This window comes from Adiantum capillus-veneris, chromosome 13 (assembly GCF_014529385.1).
Source record: "Adiantum capillus-veneris isolate H3 chromosome 13, ASM1452938v2, whole genome shotgun sequence".
NCBI classification, from domain to species: domain Eukaryota; kingdom Viridiplantae; phylum Streptophyta; class Polypodiopsida; order Polypodiales; family Pteridaceae; genus Adiantum; species Adiantum capillus-veneris.
This window is the reverse complement of record NC_140943.1, coordinates 65877719-65893609: the sequence shown is the minus strand read 5'-3', so window position 1 is coordinate 65893609 and position 15891 is coordinate 65877719. Positions and strand designations below refer to the sequence as shown.

Below are 15891 nucleotides of genomic sequence, written 5' to 3'. Positions count from 1 at the left end.
GATCTTTTGAATTGAGGTGGGTGAAATATTGGATATTGGTTTGAAATCTGGAGGGTTATGTTGTGGTTCATATTCCTTCGGAGAGTTACATGGGGATTTTTTGAAATGGGTTTTTGGATGTTTGGAAAACTCTCTTACCTCTGTTGTTGCTGGGTTGATTTGCCTCTTCATATATGAACTCTGACCTATTGCTCCTGCTCCGGTTCACTTGATAATCTGATTTTAACTTCTTTAAACATGAAGGAGTTGTGGTTTTATTGTAAATTTTTTAGAATAATTTTTGTATGATCTAGGTAGCTCTACTCACCTGGTCTCTCTGGTTTAGCAGGAATAAAATATTAACTAACACTCGTCTTTTATATTTGAACTCTGACCCTGTTCTATGCTAAAAACCTTTTTGAGAAAAAAAATGTTGATATACCTAGCAGGACCTTGTGCTTATGACTGGTTATTGGATGATACACTTGGCAATCACTTGGCTCTTAAACTTTGTATTACAACTTCAGGTTCTTATCTTGGAACTTTGATTCCAAAAAAAAGGGGGGATGCTTTCTGGTTGCTGAAGGCAAAGAGAAAATATATTTTGCTACTAACTTAGGATGGCATTATTAACTACTGCATTAGGACTTGTGAACTACATGCTCACTGATGACTTGAGCACAAAATTGGATTTTTTCTCTAACTTGTATTCACACATTGATGGTGTGCTTGTTTGCTTTGTTTTACCTACAGCCTGTGGCTAATTACTGGTTGGCTTTTTTATCTGGCTTAGATCTGATTTTTGTTTGTAAACAGTTTTCATACATAAAATATTATACTATATCTGGCTCTTGGGGGTACTGCCATAAAATATATGTAAACTTTATACATACATACATACTCTAGTTTCTGATACTTTACTGCAAATTGGCATAGATTTTGACCGACACGGATCTGGTTTTTTGATACTTTTTACTACCTAAAAGTGTTATGCTATTGAGAGGAGGCTGTTTTGACTTACAAAAAATCTGACCTTGATTGGATGTCTAACTTAGAACTAGTTTTGTTAACCATATTCATATTCCACTACATCTAGTTATTGGTGGTGATGCTGCCATAAAGTATATGTAAACCTTATACATATTCTGGTTTTGATACTTTACTAAGAATCGGCATAAATTCTGGCCAACATATAGGTACAGATCTGGTTTTTTGGTGCTTCATTGCCTAAGTATGTTATGGTATTATAAGGGGAGACTTTTTGCTTTGACTTACAATAAATTTGACCTTCAGCTTGTTGCTTAAATGTCTGGCTTAGATCTAGTTCCTTTTTTTCATGTATACACATTCCACTACATCTAGTTCTTGGTGGTGGTACTGCCATAAAATATATGTAAACCTTATATATACATACATATTCTGGTTTACTACTTGAGATGTGGCATAAACTAAGATTCTGACCGACATGGGTATGGTGTTGTAACATGGGGAAGCCTAGTGGCCTTGACTTGCTAACTGTGATTGAATATCCATACTTTAATAGCAGGTGTCTTTTGCTAGCTATGTGGAGTTAAGAGATCTGGTCTACAACACATTTTTCTGGTTTTGCCTGGTCTTTGGATATGGCTAGTCATTTCTCTTGAATTGATCCTTCTCTCATACAATGGCTATATCTAGGAATAATTTGAGGTGGCCTGCTTTATGGATGGCTCTGGCTCTGGCTAAATACTTCTCTCACCCTGGTTGTCACGTCCCTGGGCTGATAGTTCAGCTTTTATTCAAAAGGAGATCCTTTTTTATATCTGGTGTAATGATGATGAGTGCGCATACCTGTTACAAAGTATTAGAATCCTGGTCTTTAATCTTGGTCTCTGGATATGACTAATCATTGTTACTCTACTCTCATAAATTGGCTATTCTGGGAATGGTTTGAGGTGGCTCTAGCTTTGGCTGATACTTCTTTGGGTCTGGCTGGTACTTCTCTGGGTTGATAGTTCAGCTAATTTCAAAGGGAATTCTTTATGGAATATGGTGTAGTACTGATGAATGTGCGTAACCTGTTGTAGACTATTGGATGACTCAGTGAGTTCTAATTCTTGATATCTGGCCTATAAATTGGTCAAGTGACAATCCTAGTTGATTATGGCTTTGAAGGGCTTGACCTCGGAGCATATTTTTAGATGAAGTTACATAACTTAGCATTGCATGTAAGTTTTTCCATATTTTTTAAAGCTAAAGAAGTACATACAATGATATGGATTAGTCGACATTTTTTTACAGTAAATGGTTATTATAAAAAAGAAGTCAAAACATATGGAGTGACTAGCAGGAATATGATGTTAAAAAATCCTTGGGACTTTAATATACAGGACAGTAGCTAGTCTAATAATTTTTAAGTTTGACATGGATAACAACTGATAGATTCTTTGAAGCCTGCCATACGTAGCCAAGTCTAACATATCTGTTGTCTTGACTATATGGATGTAGGTGAGAATTCTATCTTGGCTTAAAAAGGTTTAGCATGCTGCAGTCCGACTTTGATAACACTTGACGATTCAACTGGGATATTTCTGATACCTCTGTACAAACTCATTTGGAATGATACCTCATTCTTACTGTGTTGTACAGTTATGAATCTAAGACTGAGTTGTTTCTATACAAATCTTTGCCTATACATCTTTAGCCAGACGCCTTTTGAACGTCTTGTTCCTTGGTATGTACTTATTAAATTTGAAACAACAAAACACACACACACACACACACTAACACATAGACACACATCATGGATGTGAACATGCACTCGAGCAACTGCTGCATGTCAAAATTGGACTGAGATCTTCAAGCGTGGAGATCCATCGACCTATAGTTATTTCATGGAGTTCCAAATGTGGAGGCTTGTGCAACCTGCAGTGGATGACACGTGGAAGGCCTCTCCTTGCTTGGAAAATTTAAGCTCCATTATATATGTATAGATGTATTTTGATCAAGAAAAAATATATTTGGTACTCTTTTTGAGATCTCTCTCTCTCTCTCTCTCTCTCTCTCTCTCTCTCACACACACACACACACACACACACACACACACACGCCCTTCCATTTTGGGGCTATGCAAGACTAGTGTTCGATTAAAATTGTGGTTTAGTGTATAATTGCAAAATCCTAGCTAGATTCCAACTTTGCCTTGAAGTAAACTGACAAAATTTTGCTAGTGCACATACAAACAATTTCTTAAAATCTGAACTCTTATGGCCATTTTGGTTTCCAAAAGCAAAGTTGGGCCACCCTCTCCTATATCTCACACGAGCATGGAAGGAAATGGGATATACGTTCGGATGATTGAGAACCGTAGATCTCAACCTTCCATGGACAATGTAAACTCGGGTATTTTTGTAAACTCGGGTACCCGAGTTTACTTCCCAAACCCCCCTCCCCCCCCCCCCCCCGAATTGAACCCACAACCTAGGGTATGAGAGCCATGTGGTCTAACCACCTCGCCCACGCACGTCACCTTTGGGAATGTAGACGTTTCCATGGAGTTTTGACGTGCAAAAGTATCGAGGCGAGAAAAAGTAAACCCGAGTTTACTTTTGCACAAGATCTACGACGCGTGCTTAATGTCAGGGCCCAAAAATTGATGGGAGCCTTTGATCCCATCTCCCATGTGCGTTTTAGATATAGTTGAGGTTGAGCCACCCTTCAATTGGCTTTCAAAATGAAAAGTAAAGTCTAGAAAAGTAGAGTCAAATCCTTCTTTTTTTAAACGTGAAAGGTTAAAGTTGAAGGTTGAAAAGGTTTACAAATTCTAAGCTTCAGAGGAGTGAGACATTTTGTAAGTTTTTCTTTGAAGTGAAGCAGTGAGTGACATGTGGAGGGTCTCTCCTTCTTTGAAAGTTCTAAGCTCCATTATGAATAGTATAGATTAATAGACTGGAAGAATGAGTTCTCAGTAACATATATCTGGTGCAACTATGCCAAACTTGTCATAGTTACGAGTAACACTTGCATAGTTGCATATAAAACTAATAGTTGATAGTTGGTGCACGTTGACCAAGCAAGAGGAGAGCTATTTCAAAAAGTAATTGAAATCGCCTAAACAGATACCTTCTCAAGACCTAGGGTTTGAAGCAGTGCCCATGTCTTGTGTTGCACCATTGCCCCTCGGATTTCACCCAGCAGCCTGAACGCTACCTCATTTCCAAGGGGAGGAAGGAGTCCGCCTCAAGACCTAGGGTTTGAAGCAAAGCCCATGTCTTGCACAACACCATTGCCCTTTGGCTTCTACCTAGCAGGCTGAATGCTACTTCATTTCCAAGGGGAGGACAGAGGCCACCTCAAGACTTAGGGTTTGAAGCAGTGCCCATGTCTTGTGCTGCACCATTGTGCTACGGGCTCGGCCCAACGGTCTAAATGCTACCTCATTTCCAAGGGGAGGAGGGAGGCTGCCTCAAGACCTAGGGTTTGAAGCAATGCCCATGTCTTGTACTGCACCATTGCCCTACTACTTTCGCCCAACAGTCTGAACATTACCTGATTTCTAAGGGGAGGAGGGAGGCCGCCCAAGCCTGTGGTGCTCATTTAGGCCAATATATCACAGGCTTTGTCAGCCAAGTAAATGTCTTAAGAAAACTGCCAATGAAGATGTCGCTTCATCGGTAACACTGATCATGGTGATATCAATGCCTTAACACATCAATATTTTGCCAATGAAGATGTTGCTTCATCGGTAGCACTAATTGGGGATATCGATCACCTCATGAGTAGCACTGATCATGGTGATATCAACGCCTTAACACATCAATAATTTGCTAATGAAGATGTCGCTTCATCGGTAGCACTGATTATGGGGATATCAATCACCTCATTGGTAGCATTGATCATGGTGATATCAATGCCTTAACACATCAATATTCTGCTCATTTCTATGCAAGGACTTTTCTTACCAGTGGCTTGCATGGAGAGGTGTAATTTCCATTCTTTAACCACCTCTTTTGCTAATTTGAATACTTCTCTCTTTGTTCCAGTAACTTAATTTGATCCATACAATGAAAGCATCATTTTAAACCTTGTGATATGGCAACCGTGTTTCACATTTGCCACAACTCTCCTCTTTGCTTATACCGACCTACTTTTGGCTATTCATCCTCTTTGTCCTTGCACGGATTTCTTGTGTGCAATCAACAACAAAAGGAGGAGTAGGGGAATGGAGAGAGCTTTTGGAGGGAGCTTTTGAGAGAAAATGGACCTTTTGGCAAATTTAATGAAAAAGCTCTCTATGCACTTTGTACTAGATTCTCTAATCCTATACAAAAAGCTCCCTCTACCAAATGCTGATTTAGGTCACAGCCATCAATTAAAATTGAGTCGCCACATTACAAGACACCATTACAGAGTGGTAGGGGTAGGGAAGAGATGTACATAACAAGTTAAGCGAGCAAATAACACGTCAATTGGAGCCAATTTTGCATCTGGTATGAGTGTCAGCAACACTGTCCATGCTATTTTGCCTAGACAAATGTGAATGGAAAAGACTTGCAAGAATACAAAAATTTCACTCAATCACAAAAACGGAGAAGTCCATCTATTTGAATCATAATAGACAAATAAGTTCTTTCGAATAGGAAAAACAAGGCCCCTTCACTCAATTGAAAAAGCAAAATACTTTTAAAAAAACATTTCTTTCTATTCAAAAGAATATCAAAAGCGATCGTTCATAGCGATTTACAAAAATGAGTTCTCCACACACTATGCGAGGTGCTCTTTGAAATATCTACTCTAGGTCAGTGGCTAGAGGATCTAACTCCACAATGTTTGGATGCGGCTCAAATAGATGTGTTTCTTTCAAGGCACGATCTACCTCATTTGTATGGTTTTTTTCTCACTCTTGCATCTCTCTAAGCTGATGGGCTTGGATTTACTCAAGAAGGAACTTGACGGGTGGATTGTGTGATGGCAGATGTGTAGTGCCACAAAACCTATTTCTAGTTTTTACATTGCTGGATAATTTTTGGTTGGGTCTTTGGTTGGTTCCCATGCAGGGGTTTTAAATCCTCTAGGGCTTGTTCCTATAGTCTATAGTCCAAGGTTCATAGCAAAAAGAACGTGACGTCTTTTGGGACCATTCTCTTTCCATTAAAACTTCTCTTTTGTCTTCTTCTTCTTGTGAGAGATGGGGATCTTTTGAATTACAATTCTTTTTGTTTGCAATTATTACTCTTTCTCATGAAACGTAATTTAAATGTACACATGTTGTGGGAGAATGAAGGCTTGAAGCAAACACCTACCATGCTTACTTAATAAAAATTCATATGCTCATTCAAATTGCAATTGAAGATTTACATTCCATTTATCATCTGTCACAAAGAACTCAAGAATAGTTGTATGCCTATGCTGCAGCATCATGCAATGTCTATGTCAGTATAGTAGTAAGCTCCTCCAGAGGTTGCCTTGGCTCCTCAATGCACAGGTGTCTGTAGATCCCATCTATGTATACAGAGTCTGTCTCCCGCGTGAAGGTGTAGCGGGTAGGGGCTGCTACCTTTGGCATGTGTGCCACACTAAACTGGAAATAGATGGTCATCAACACAAGGGCATTATCTACTGCCACACCAACAAGTCTAGGCCCAACTCTGAGATCGTGGATACTAGAGATAAAGCTCGGTTGTGCCATGACATAATCCACTATGCTGGCTCCATGTATGTGTGGAAAGCATTTAAAACCTCCCGCAATGGGAAATCTCTGCAGGCCATTCAAGATGGCCAGTCCATGTGCAGTCCTCATGTCTATCAAGTGTTGTCCATACTCAGTATGCTCCACATCCTGTGATAATCTAGACAAGCCCATCTGTGCAGCATCCAACTCCCTCAACATCTCCATGAAGTAGCATAAAATATTGTTTGGTGATGGGCAACCCTAGCATGGAAGTCTCCTAGGATGATAACGTCACCATCTATAGAGAACTCCCATATGTCATCATGTAAAGTAGAAAAGGGGGATTGTCCCCTAGGTGGTGCATATACTCACATACTCGGAGAAAAGTAGCAAATAGCAATGTGAGATATCTACTTGTCTCTGCCCTCAATCTCACCCACATGTACCTGCCTGCGCATCCCTACGGGCTATATGTATCAATGGCTGCAACTCCTCCCTAAATAAAACTGCCACTCCCCCTAAGCCCATCCTCTGAGCTCTGATCGGGTCTCTTGTTTACAAGCTGTCTCCCATTTGTATACGTTGACATGTGGCATAAACTTCCCAGGGGCCTGATGTGTCTCACAATAGAACTATCATAGTCATGAGTTCTTTTACCTCTTCATCCACATTATCTTTGTCTTTAAGGCCACAAATTCTCACCTATCAGGTGTGCACATGTCTTCTTTGCTCCTCTTCTAGTGTCAAATGGGTGTGGACGTTGTTTCCTTGCCTTTTCCTTTCTTGGCAACCTCGATCCATTTCTCGGACTCATCCGCTTTCTGTTGAGTCTTTGTAATAACATCCACCGAAGAAGTCGTCATTCCTTGTGTTGTCCTCTCCCTCTTTGATGGCCCGCACATGCTCTTTAATCTTGTTGAATTCTTCGATTACTGAGGGTTGAAGCTCTCCCTCTTTAAGTGTGTTTCATGATCGGACCTGAGGGCAAAGTGGCAAGTTGCAGCCTCCCACCGTCCAAGATTGAGAGCACAAAGAGCACACAACTATATGCCACCATCCAACAACCCTTACCATCCAAAAAAAAGGGTGCCATCATGAAACCTTTTGGATTCTAGTAGCCTCTCTCACCCTCTAGTTTTACCCAAAATTCACCACTTCCATCACACAAACAACAACAGATGTTGGGGTGTGAGCTTTGTTGCACCTTTTGTGTATGAACAACCTCTCCATGTCATGTGAGCATTACCCATGTGAAGCCATGTGATAAACCATGTGTGTACCATGTGATTCCCTAAAGACCATGTGAAGGGTCAAGGGCCAAGTTACCATCTTTCCCTTTGAAGAAGAGTTAGTTTTTCTTTGGAGATAACACCACTTAATATGCCTATATAAGAGGTTTATAATCTCTCATTCAATTTAATGCAATCACAATGTCCATTTTCAACATGAATGGTCCATCATGTGAGCCTCCGTACCTCTCTTGTCCCATCATTTGGTATCAAATCCATCATCATATTGGCATCAAATTATGTGACCCTCGATAGCTCTCTTGTCTCGTCAACTGATATTAGAGCCATCATCATGTTGGCATGTAATCTTTTAGTAATCTTTATCTCTTATCTATGCTAGATTGAAAACCATTAAAGAGCCTTGTAGATTATTTAGCAATAAACATACCTACACTTGTTGATTGAATCAAGGATTGGGCAAGTTCTTGGCAATAGCAATGAGCCACTAGCCTTTCTTGGTGTAATTAGGTTTAAGGTTTTTTAATCTTTTTAATGATTTCATTGTACATGAGCCCTCTTATTGGCAAGCTTGTAGCATTGGATGTGTCAAAGCCTTTGCACCTACACACACATCAAAGGGTAGCTCTTCACAAGAGCTTTCATATGAGCCCTTAAGTGCTCCTTTTGGATCAAGCATTAGCAAGTAATTGCTTGATCAAAGTCAAATATTTTTTTAAATAGTTCTCAAAACATGTGTTGACCCGTTGCACCATCACACCACCTACACATTCCAGCATATCTCTGCAGCTAGCAGCTTTTGCCTCATTATCTTTGCATGCCATGCCATCATTGTCTATTTGCTGTATAACCCTCGTTTGTCTACTATTCAAACTTGCGCTGCTCGGTACTAGCCATGTGCTCCATGCAATGCGCTATTACCTAGTCTTTAGGACACATCTAACCACGGCTCCAAATCTGGTGCTTTCACACAAAAACTAGTTCTTGTCCCCATGCGATGCACTTGAGCTTTTAGCTTGTTTACGCCCAGAATTTTAAAGCTATTAACCTTAGCCTCAACAACTTGGCACAAGTGGGTGTTAATTCCAAAGTTTTTCTGGCTCATGGGCATGCAAAGCCTTAAGTGGACTTAAGTTCTTCAAGCTACCATGCAAGTTTCAAAACCTTTTACAAGCATGTAAGTTATTGGAGGATGATCCTTTCAAGTTGAAGTGTGATCCTCTCCATTGATGGACAATCCTCCTCTATTCTGTCAAAGTCAACGTACTCAAGAAGTGTGAGTATGTTTGACTACAAGATTTTTGCCAAAGTGTCCTAGCCATGGACCTTTTATTTAATGTGAATGTCAAGGGACCAAATCGTCTTTGTTGGTATATGCATGCATGTATCTCTAAAGGGAGGATGTACATGGTCATGCTCTAGTCACCCACACCAACAAGGTTATGTGTTACATACTCTATCTAAAGGCAAGAAAAGGTTTCACTAATACATAGCATTCCTCCAAGCTAGAGAACAACAAACCCCTCACCACAATGAGGGTTGCAAGAGCAAGAGGTCCTCTTTGCAATGGGAGTGTGTGATACAAGAGCATGAACATGTGTATGAAGTGAGGAAGGAGATGAGAAGAGGGAGATGCTTAATTGGTGGAATCTTATAGTATAGGCTATTAGCTTGTTCAAGTGATGTAACAAACCTTGTACCCCTTGGTGTGGAATCTTTTCATAATACATTTTTATGTCCCTTGAAAAAAGTGTGGTGGCATATCTACGGGTAGGTGGAGTATGCAATCATATATGGACTCTACAATCCATCATGATTGTAAATGAATGTTGTGGCATAGTAGGGATATCTTATTTAACCGTTTAGCCCTGGCCTTAAGTTGTGGAATGCAATATTTCAAAATCCATAAGAAGAGAAATTTTTGAGTAGCAACAAGAGGAACCACAAGTAATCCATCGAAGCTTGTAGATAGTAATGAGGTAAGGGAGGGATGAGAAAAGTGGTGCCACAAATCCCTTAACAAAATTGGTGATCATATTAGTAGTTTCATCAATCCCTTTCTATACTTGGGTAAAATCTAATCCTTGTAGACGTTTATTTGCTTCCACTCAGATGAGTTCTCTACACATGAGAATCACATTGTTAGGATCTTTGTCAAAACATGTGATGAAGAGTTTTGAATGAAGATTTTTAATCTCTAGAGTAAGATTAGGGTGGGGTGATGTTGTCTTTTGTGTGGTAAGTGAATCACACAATATAAATAAAGAAGTCCAGATACTTCTTGAGAAGAGAGATGCGGGGGCTATACACCCCATTTCTCGTAAAGAATTGATCATATTGTTTAGTTCCGAGAAAGCAAACATCATGCTAAAAGGTTTTGTGGGGATGTGCCCTAACCCTTGTTTGCACAAGAAAGCAAGAGAGGGACTCGTAAAATCATCAATTTTAATCGAGATTATATGCTCATTCCCATGGCCATGGTCTTGAAACATGGCACAAAAACATGTTTGATTATCTTCATAGGTGAATACCTCTTTGGCATTACATAGTGCTACTTTAAGAGGAGGGTCAAAAGACCAACTGAAAATGCATTCATCCCAAAGAGGTGTAGTGGTGATGCAAAGTCCAAAATAGAAGAGGCTGAAAAAAGCATCAAGGTCCTTGGTGCCTAAAAGAGGGTTGACAAAATGGATGGGTATGAAGACTCTTTTAGCTTTGGTCCTTTGAGCGAAGTACAATCTCCCATGACCAACATGTATCAATCATAAAGTAAGGACTTAGCATTGGTCATGTAGGCAAGCAGATTTTGTTCTATGAGGCAGAGTTGAGGACTGGGTAAAAATGGTGGGATAAGTAGATGAGGTTTGAGGAGTATAACTATTGCCGAATGAATTTTTGGTGAAGTGATTTTCCATCGCATCAAGGGAGTTAAGCTTGTGGTTTGTTGTGGGGTGTATTGATGTCCCCATGCTCTTCCACCTCAATTGCCTTCACCACGAGCTTTCTTGTATCGTCGAGTATCATTTCCTTTTTGCTAGGTTCTAAGGAAATCTTGATGAAATTATCACATTCGGAATTGGGATTGAGGATGGTGAAGCTTGGTTGAATCTCACTGAGTGGGTTATAGCATCTTTGATTTTTGCATGTAGTAGAAATGTACAAGCATGGCCTTGAAGGCTTCTTGTGCTTCTTTAGATATCCAACTCATAAAGGCTATGGTAGATTTCTTGAGACTAGGGCTTGGGAAAAAGGTGGGAATCTGGTGTAAGATCAATAATGAGGCATGATCAAACCAAAGAACATTATCCCGACAATGGTCTCCTTGACCCACATGTTGGCACCCACATTTGAGAAAAGGCCAATGCACATTCCAAATTTGAGTGGTGTAGTTGGTGTCTCTTCTTGTAGTGGATATGACACCCTTGACACCAATAACACAACCAAGAGTTGTGTTGCACCACTTATCCTCAAAATAAGACATAGTGAATGGGGTGTCTATCAAGGTGTTTTCAAAAATATTAGAAGAATTTTGGTGCATGCAAATCTCAATAGCTCCCTTATCCACATCATTGAGCAAGGTGAGGAGAAGATGCTCAGTGAGGGAGGCTAGTAGGGTGAAGTTACCAAAAGCCCAAGATCTATGATGGGCTTCTCCCGAGTATGCTTCCAACAATCTACTTGGTATGAATGGGTCAATATATGTCTCAGAAGGTTTCTTGGCAGAGAGACCTCAACAAGGAGTTGTGACAAAAAAAACCTTTGTTAGCAATTAGATGCTCCTCTTCATCAAGATTTGTTGAATAGTAAGGGGTTGTCTATTGTATAGGGAGGAAACATAGAGATTTTGGAGAATCCATTGAGTAAGTGGCACTTCCTTTGTTGAGCCATGGGGTCGTTCACAACTTCTTCTTGTGCCCGTCCATAAACCTATGCATAATGTTAGGAGCATTTTCAAGCCATTCCTTTATGTTCCTTAGCATCATTGTCCACAATGGCTTGCAAATTAGCACTAATCTCGCCCAAGTGTTTGATGGCAACATTTGGGTTTGCCTTGGCCATTTCATATAGCCAAAACCATGCTGTGATATCCAATGTTGTGATGATGAGCAACTTGCTTTCCTCTTTCTTCAAGGTTGCATTATCAAGGTGCACAAGAGTAGTATGGAAGGAGGCCAAGCCTTGTACAATTGAAGCATGTGTTGGTGTAAGGACTTCCTCCCACGCTCATGAAAGGTTGAGTCCCATCCTGCCACATTTTATGACGATTAACAGAGTTAACTTTTGTTATACTTTAGGACTATGTAAAAGCCTGTGCAAAGAACCTTCGGTAAGAGTAGAAGTGCTTTCAAGAAGCTTTTTGGACGCGAGGAAGTAAACAAGAATGTAGCTACATCTTGGTGGTAAGTTGCTCCTAATGAAGAAAATCATAAGCATCACAGATCATGATTATAGCCAATTCTTAGAGTTTTACAAGAAAAAAAAATCATGATAATGCTCCATCAGATTTGAGTCACGGTAACACTCCTCCAGTCCCATTGTATTATTGTATACCTTAGATTGATATTCAAAAGAGGTATTCCAAGGTTACTAAAAGAAAAAATGGATACAATTGCACTCATCGTATGGAAGCTTTATTGAAGTGCCTTATATATTTCGACGTGCGATTTTACTTTTATCCAATGCAAGGACAAAGATTTATTATCACTTTGTTTAGAAGAATATACTTGCAATGTGTACAACTTGATTACCTTGCTTATATTTGAGCTTTGTTAAATTGTTTGTTACGTAAACCATTTTTTGGTTAAATGATAAACAAAATGAAATTTAACAAGCACAAAGAGATGATAGTGCCCAACTGCTATGACTCCTGTTGTCAAGAGACAGAGTCCTTTAGAAAATAGTCTTTAGGTTTTAATGGGTTAGATGCAGTCAGTAGAAAATGAGCAAGTAAAGAGAACATTGTAAATTCAAAGGATGAGTTTGCATTGGCAAACATACGCATGTATGAGCATGAGGCTACTTAGTCGACCAAGGGGTCAAGATGGAAAATCAAGGATTCAAAGCCTCCAAAATATAGTTTTTAATTACCTACTTGCATCATTGATGTGGTTGAGACGTGGCACTCAAGATGGGAGCAGTGTTTTTGGTTTTGTAACATCAATGATAATAAGGCAAGAATTTAGAACAACACTTATAATTTTCTTGATGTAGTGGATAGGTGGTGCATAAGGTCAAGCACAACCACATTGAGCCTAAAACTTGGAACGATTCTAATTTCATGTTTATAAATAACTTTATTCCTCCATAGAGTATAGTAATTCTCTAGATGCCTGATTTTTCTTATTACATAAAAATTGACAATTCAAGAGTATGCTAATAAATTTAGTGCAAGACCATGGCATTGGCATGTTGATCTCCTCCCATCCAACTCCCTTAAGAAGAACTCCTTGGCTCAACTATTGGGACCACTTGCTATGCAATCTATATATGTGGCTCCTAGCCGACCAATGCATGTAAAACAAAAGCACATCATCCAATAGATGCAAGCATCTACTATTGTCATCCATGCATCCCATAGTTTTTACATATGTAGGGACAAGAATTAATCGGTCACGTAATCAATACAGTTGTGAATTTGGTAAGAAAACCAAGGCATTCATCTTTGTATGGACCACCTTGTGACAGTAATATCATATGAAAATTGCTTGAGTGTGCTTGCCAAAAAACATATCTAGGTATGCAAGGGTGTGCTTTTACTACACAAAGCATGTCATAAAGATGCAAAAATCATGTGTGAAGAGGATATAATCAAGATTATTTTCCAAAATTCATTTAACTAAGATACCAAAAGAATGACTTTTGCAACTCGTGGTTACTAATTAGCACTAGTTTGGTAACCTAAGAGGACATAAAATTGTCATTTCAGGGTTTTGGAAAAAAAACAAATACTTCTATCACATGTATGTGTTGGTAGAAGTCCTTACTTCAACTCGAAGCTAACACCACACTTTATGTGAAAAACAAAAAAAAAACACTCACAAATCTTGATTGTATGGTCATGAGGAGATCTCAAAGCCAACGGAGTGCTCAATTAGACAAAAAACAACGTATTTGCCCCCCCCCGCCCCCCTCTCTCTCTCTCTCTCCCAACTCAGAGTTCTCGGGCAAGCTTACTCACAAGAAATCACTCCTAGTGTCCACCTGTACATAGTATTTGGAGGGAGGTGTTCCTAATTGAATTTCTTTGAAATTATAACCTACAAAGGCACACCAATAATTGAAGGTAATGTCCAGTGCATATGAGAGAGAGAGAGAGAGAGAGAGAGAGAGAGTTACCAAGCTATGATAGGATCGACAATGCCCGGCCCCTAAACGAAAGGAGACATGAGGATCAACTTCACCTAGCAATCTGCTACAACGTATGCTATCTTCCCATTGCAGGAGAACCCAAATGATCCCCACTCACATGATTCCCATCATGCTTGAAGAACTATCCAATGAACTTGTACTGTTGCAGAGCGAAAGGTGGTGCAATGGGAGGCAACAGTAACAGTGGTGCAAGAATTGTCGTACAAGGGCGAGAAAGTTTTTCGGCTTTCTCCATTCCAGAGACTAGCCATTGTCGATCCCTTTTATAGAACGACGAACCTAGGTAATACAGAAAGGAGAAGCAACAAAAAAATCAGGGCTTTCTAAAAGGAGACCCTGGGCCACAGACTAAACCAAAAAGAATTAGAAATTTGTTGAGCGATATATATAGACCTTTAACTCACAATCTTGATCGCCATTCTCTGTGTGTGAAGAACCAGTAAATGCTTCAAAAGAAGTTAAAGAACTGCTGCTCTCCTGATTAATCTCGTCTCCATAGACAATTAAGGTCACATCCTTGACATACCTGAGTGTAAACAGTTGGGTGAGCACATAAGCGGAAAGAATTCGTATCAATTGGAAAGCAGAAGCTCGCTAAGAGAATTTTGCACACGTCACATGCATGGCAGAGCCGCAGAAACAGAAGAGCACAAAATTTTCCAAAACGAGCACACACGGAGAGAGAAAGAAGCGGACACCTAATAAGTCGTTCTTGGTCCCAGAATAGGACCAAACGCTAAGGCGGCTGCATGGCAGGCCAAAAAGAGAGGGCAAACTGTGTGTGTGTGTGTGTGTGTGTGTGAGAGAGAGAGAGAGAGAGAGAGAGGTTTGTGGTAGTGGCACTGGGCAGCTGCCATCGCTCAAGGCTAGAGCTTGGACCGTCTACTCGACAGAAGGAGAGAGAGAGAGAGAAAGGAAGAGAGAGGCTCAAAGGTTAGCAATTTAAATGCAAGATGAATTTGACATTAACGTTTGAGACTTTCCCTCGCCTCGTCTCTGTGCTCTGTTTCCCTTCTCTGAGACTTTTGGCGACAAGAGAGAGAGAGAGAGAGAGAGAGAGAGAGAGAGAGAGAGCCCTGGCTTCGCCTATGCCCCCTGCGTTTGCCTCTGCCTGCTCGTCCCTACACTGGCCTCTGGCTCTGGCTCAGCCTCCACTGCCCCTGTTTGACGCGTAGATGCACTCTTGTGCCCCAACCTGCATACGGCTGCCCCGTCAGCGCTATGCCTTGCCCTGCTTTGCGGCGCAGAAGAGGATCACTGCCTCCGTGAGACAGAGGGTCCAAAGGCAGAAGGAGACATGCATCTTGGTTATCATCTTCCCTGTTGCCCATCGCGACGAATGCACTAGCATCGCGACGAATGCACTAGCCTCTATGGCCACTCTCGAGCCCTTCACACTAAGAGATGCCACCATCCAAAAGAGCAAAATAAAAAATTCTCTAGTCAAATCAATAAGCCGTGTTGTCTCTGATGGCCTTGTCGATCTCGTTTTCATTTCCTATTCCAAGTGACTATGGTTGATATTTGAAAGACATATCGACGGATGTATTTTTTCCAACTCTTTTCAATTATTACATAGTGTTTGTATGTTTCTTTTCTGGAAGTCCTATAGCAAATGTTTGTATGTTGCTTTTTTGGAAGTTCTAT

The 15891-nt window shown here is 40.3% G+C and overlaps 1 protein-coding gene across 3 annotated transcripts; it reads right to left on the bottom strand.

Moving 5' to 3' along the window:
• Positions 1 to 10305: 10305 nt before the first annotated feature.
• On the bottom strand, positions 10306 to 15823 carry LOC147444172 (uncharacterized). 3 transcript variants are annotated; one of them, XM_086526882.1, is made up of 6 exons: positions 15370 to 15823; positions 14649 to 14770; positions 14379 to 14523; positions 14212 to 14284; positions 14054 to 14132; positions 10312 to 12121 (listed from the first exon to the last, which is right to left on the bottom strand). In XM_086526882.1, exons 1-5 carry the CDS (start codon positions 15573 to 15575, stop codon positions 14106 to 14108), a joined length of 573 nt encoding a protein of 190 aa, XP_086383008.1. In that variant the 5' UTR covers positions 15576 to 15823; the 3' UTR covers positions 10312 to 12121; positions 14054 to 14105. The 3 variants fall into 3 exon arrangements, 1 of the variants encoding a protein (XP_086383008.1); XR_015190031.1 differs by lacking the exons at positions 14054 to 14132; positions 14379 to 14523; positions 14649 to 14770; positions 15370 to 15823 and having other exon boundaries at positions 10306 to 12121; positions 14212 to 14354; XR_015190032.1 differs by lacking the exons at positions 10312 to 12121; positions 14054 to 14132; positions 14212 to 14284; positions 15370 to 15823 and having other exon boundaries at positions 14386 to 14523; positions 14638 to 15362.
• Positions 15824 to 15891: the final 68 nt, after the last annotated feature.

Bases quoted from the DNA above. Each gene is read 5' to 3' on its own strand.
- LOC147444172 (XM_086526882.1), bottom strand. From the start codon at position 15,575: ATGGGCAACAGGGAAGATGATAACCAAGATGCATGTCTCCTTCTGCCT. The intron at 14,285-14,378 runs GTTCATTGGATA...ACGTTGTAGCAG, and splicing joins TTCGCTCTGCAACAGTACAA to ATTGCTAGGTGAAGTTGATC. The intron at 14,133-14,211 runs GTAACTCTCTCT...GTGCCTTTGTAG, and splicing joins GTCGATCCTATCATAGCTTG to GTTATAATTTCAAAGAAATT.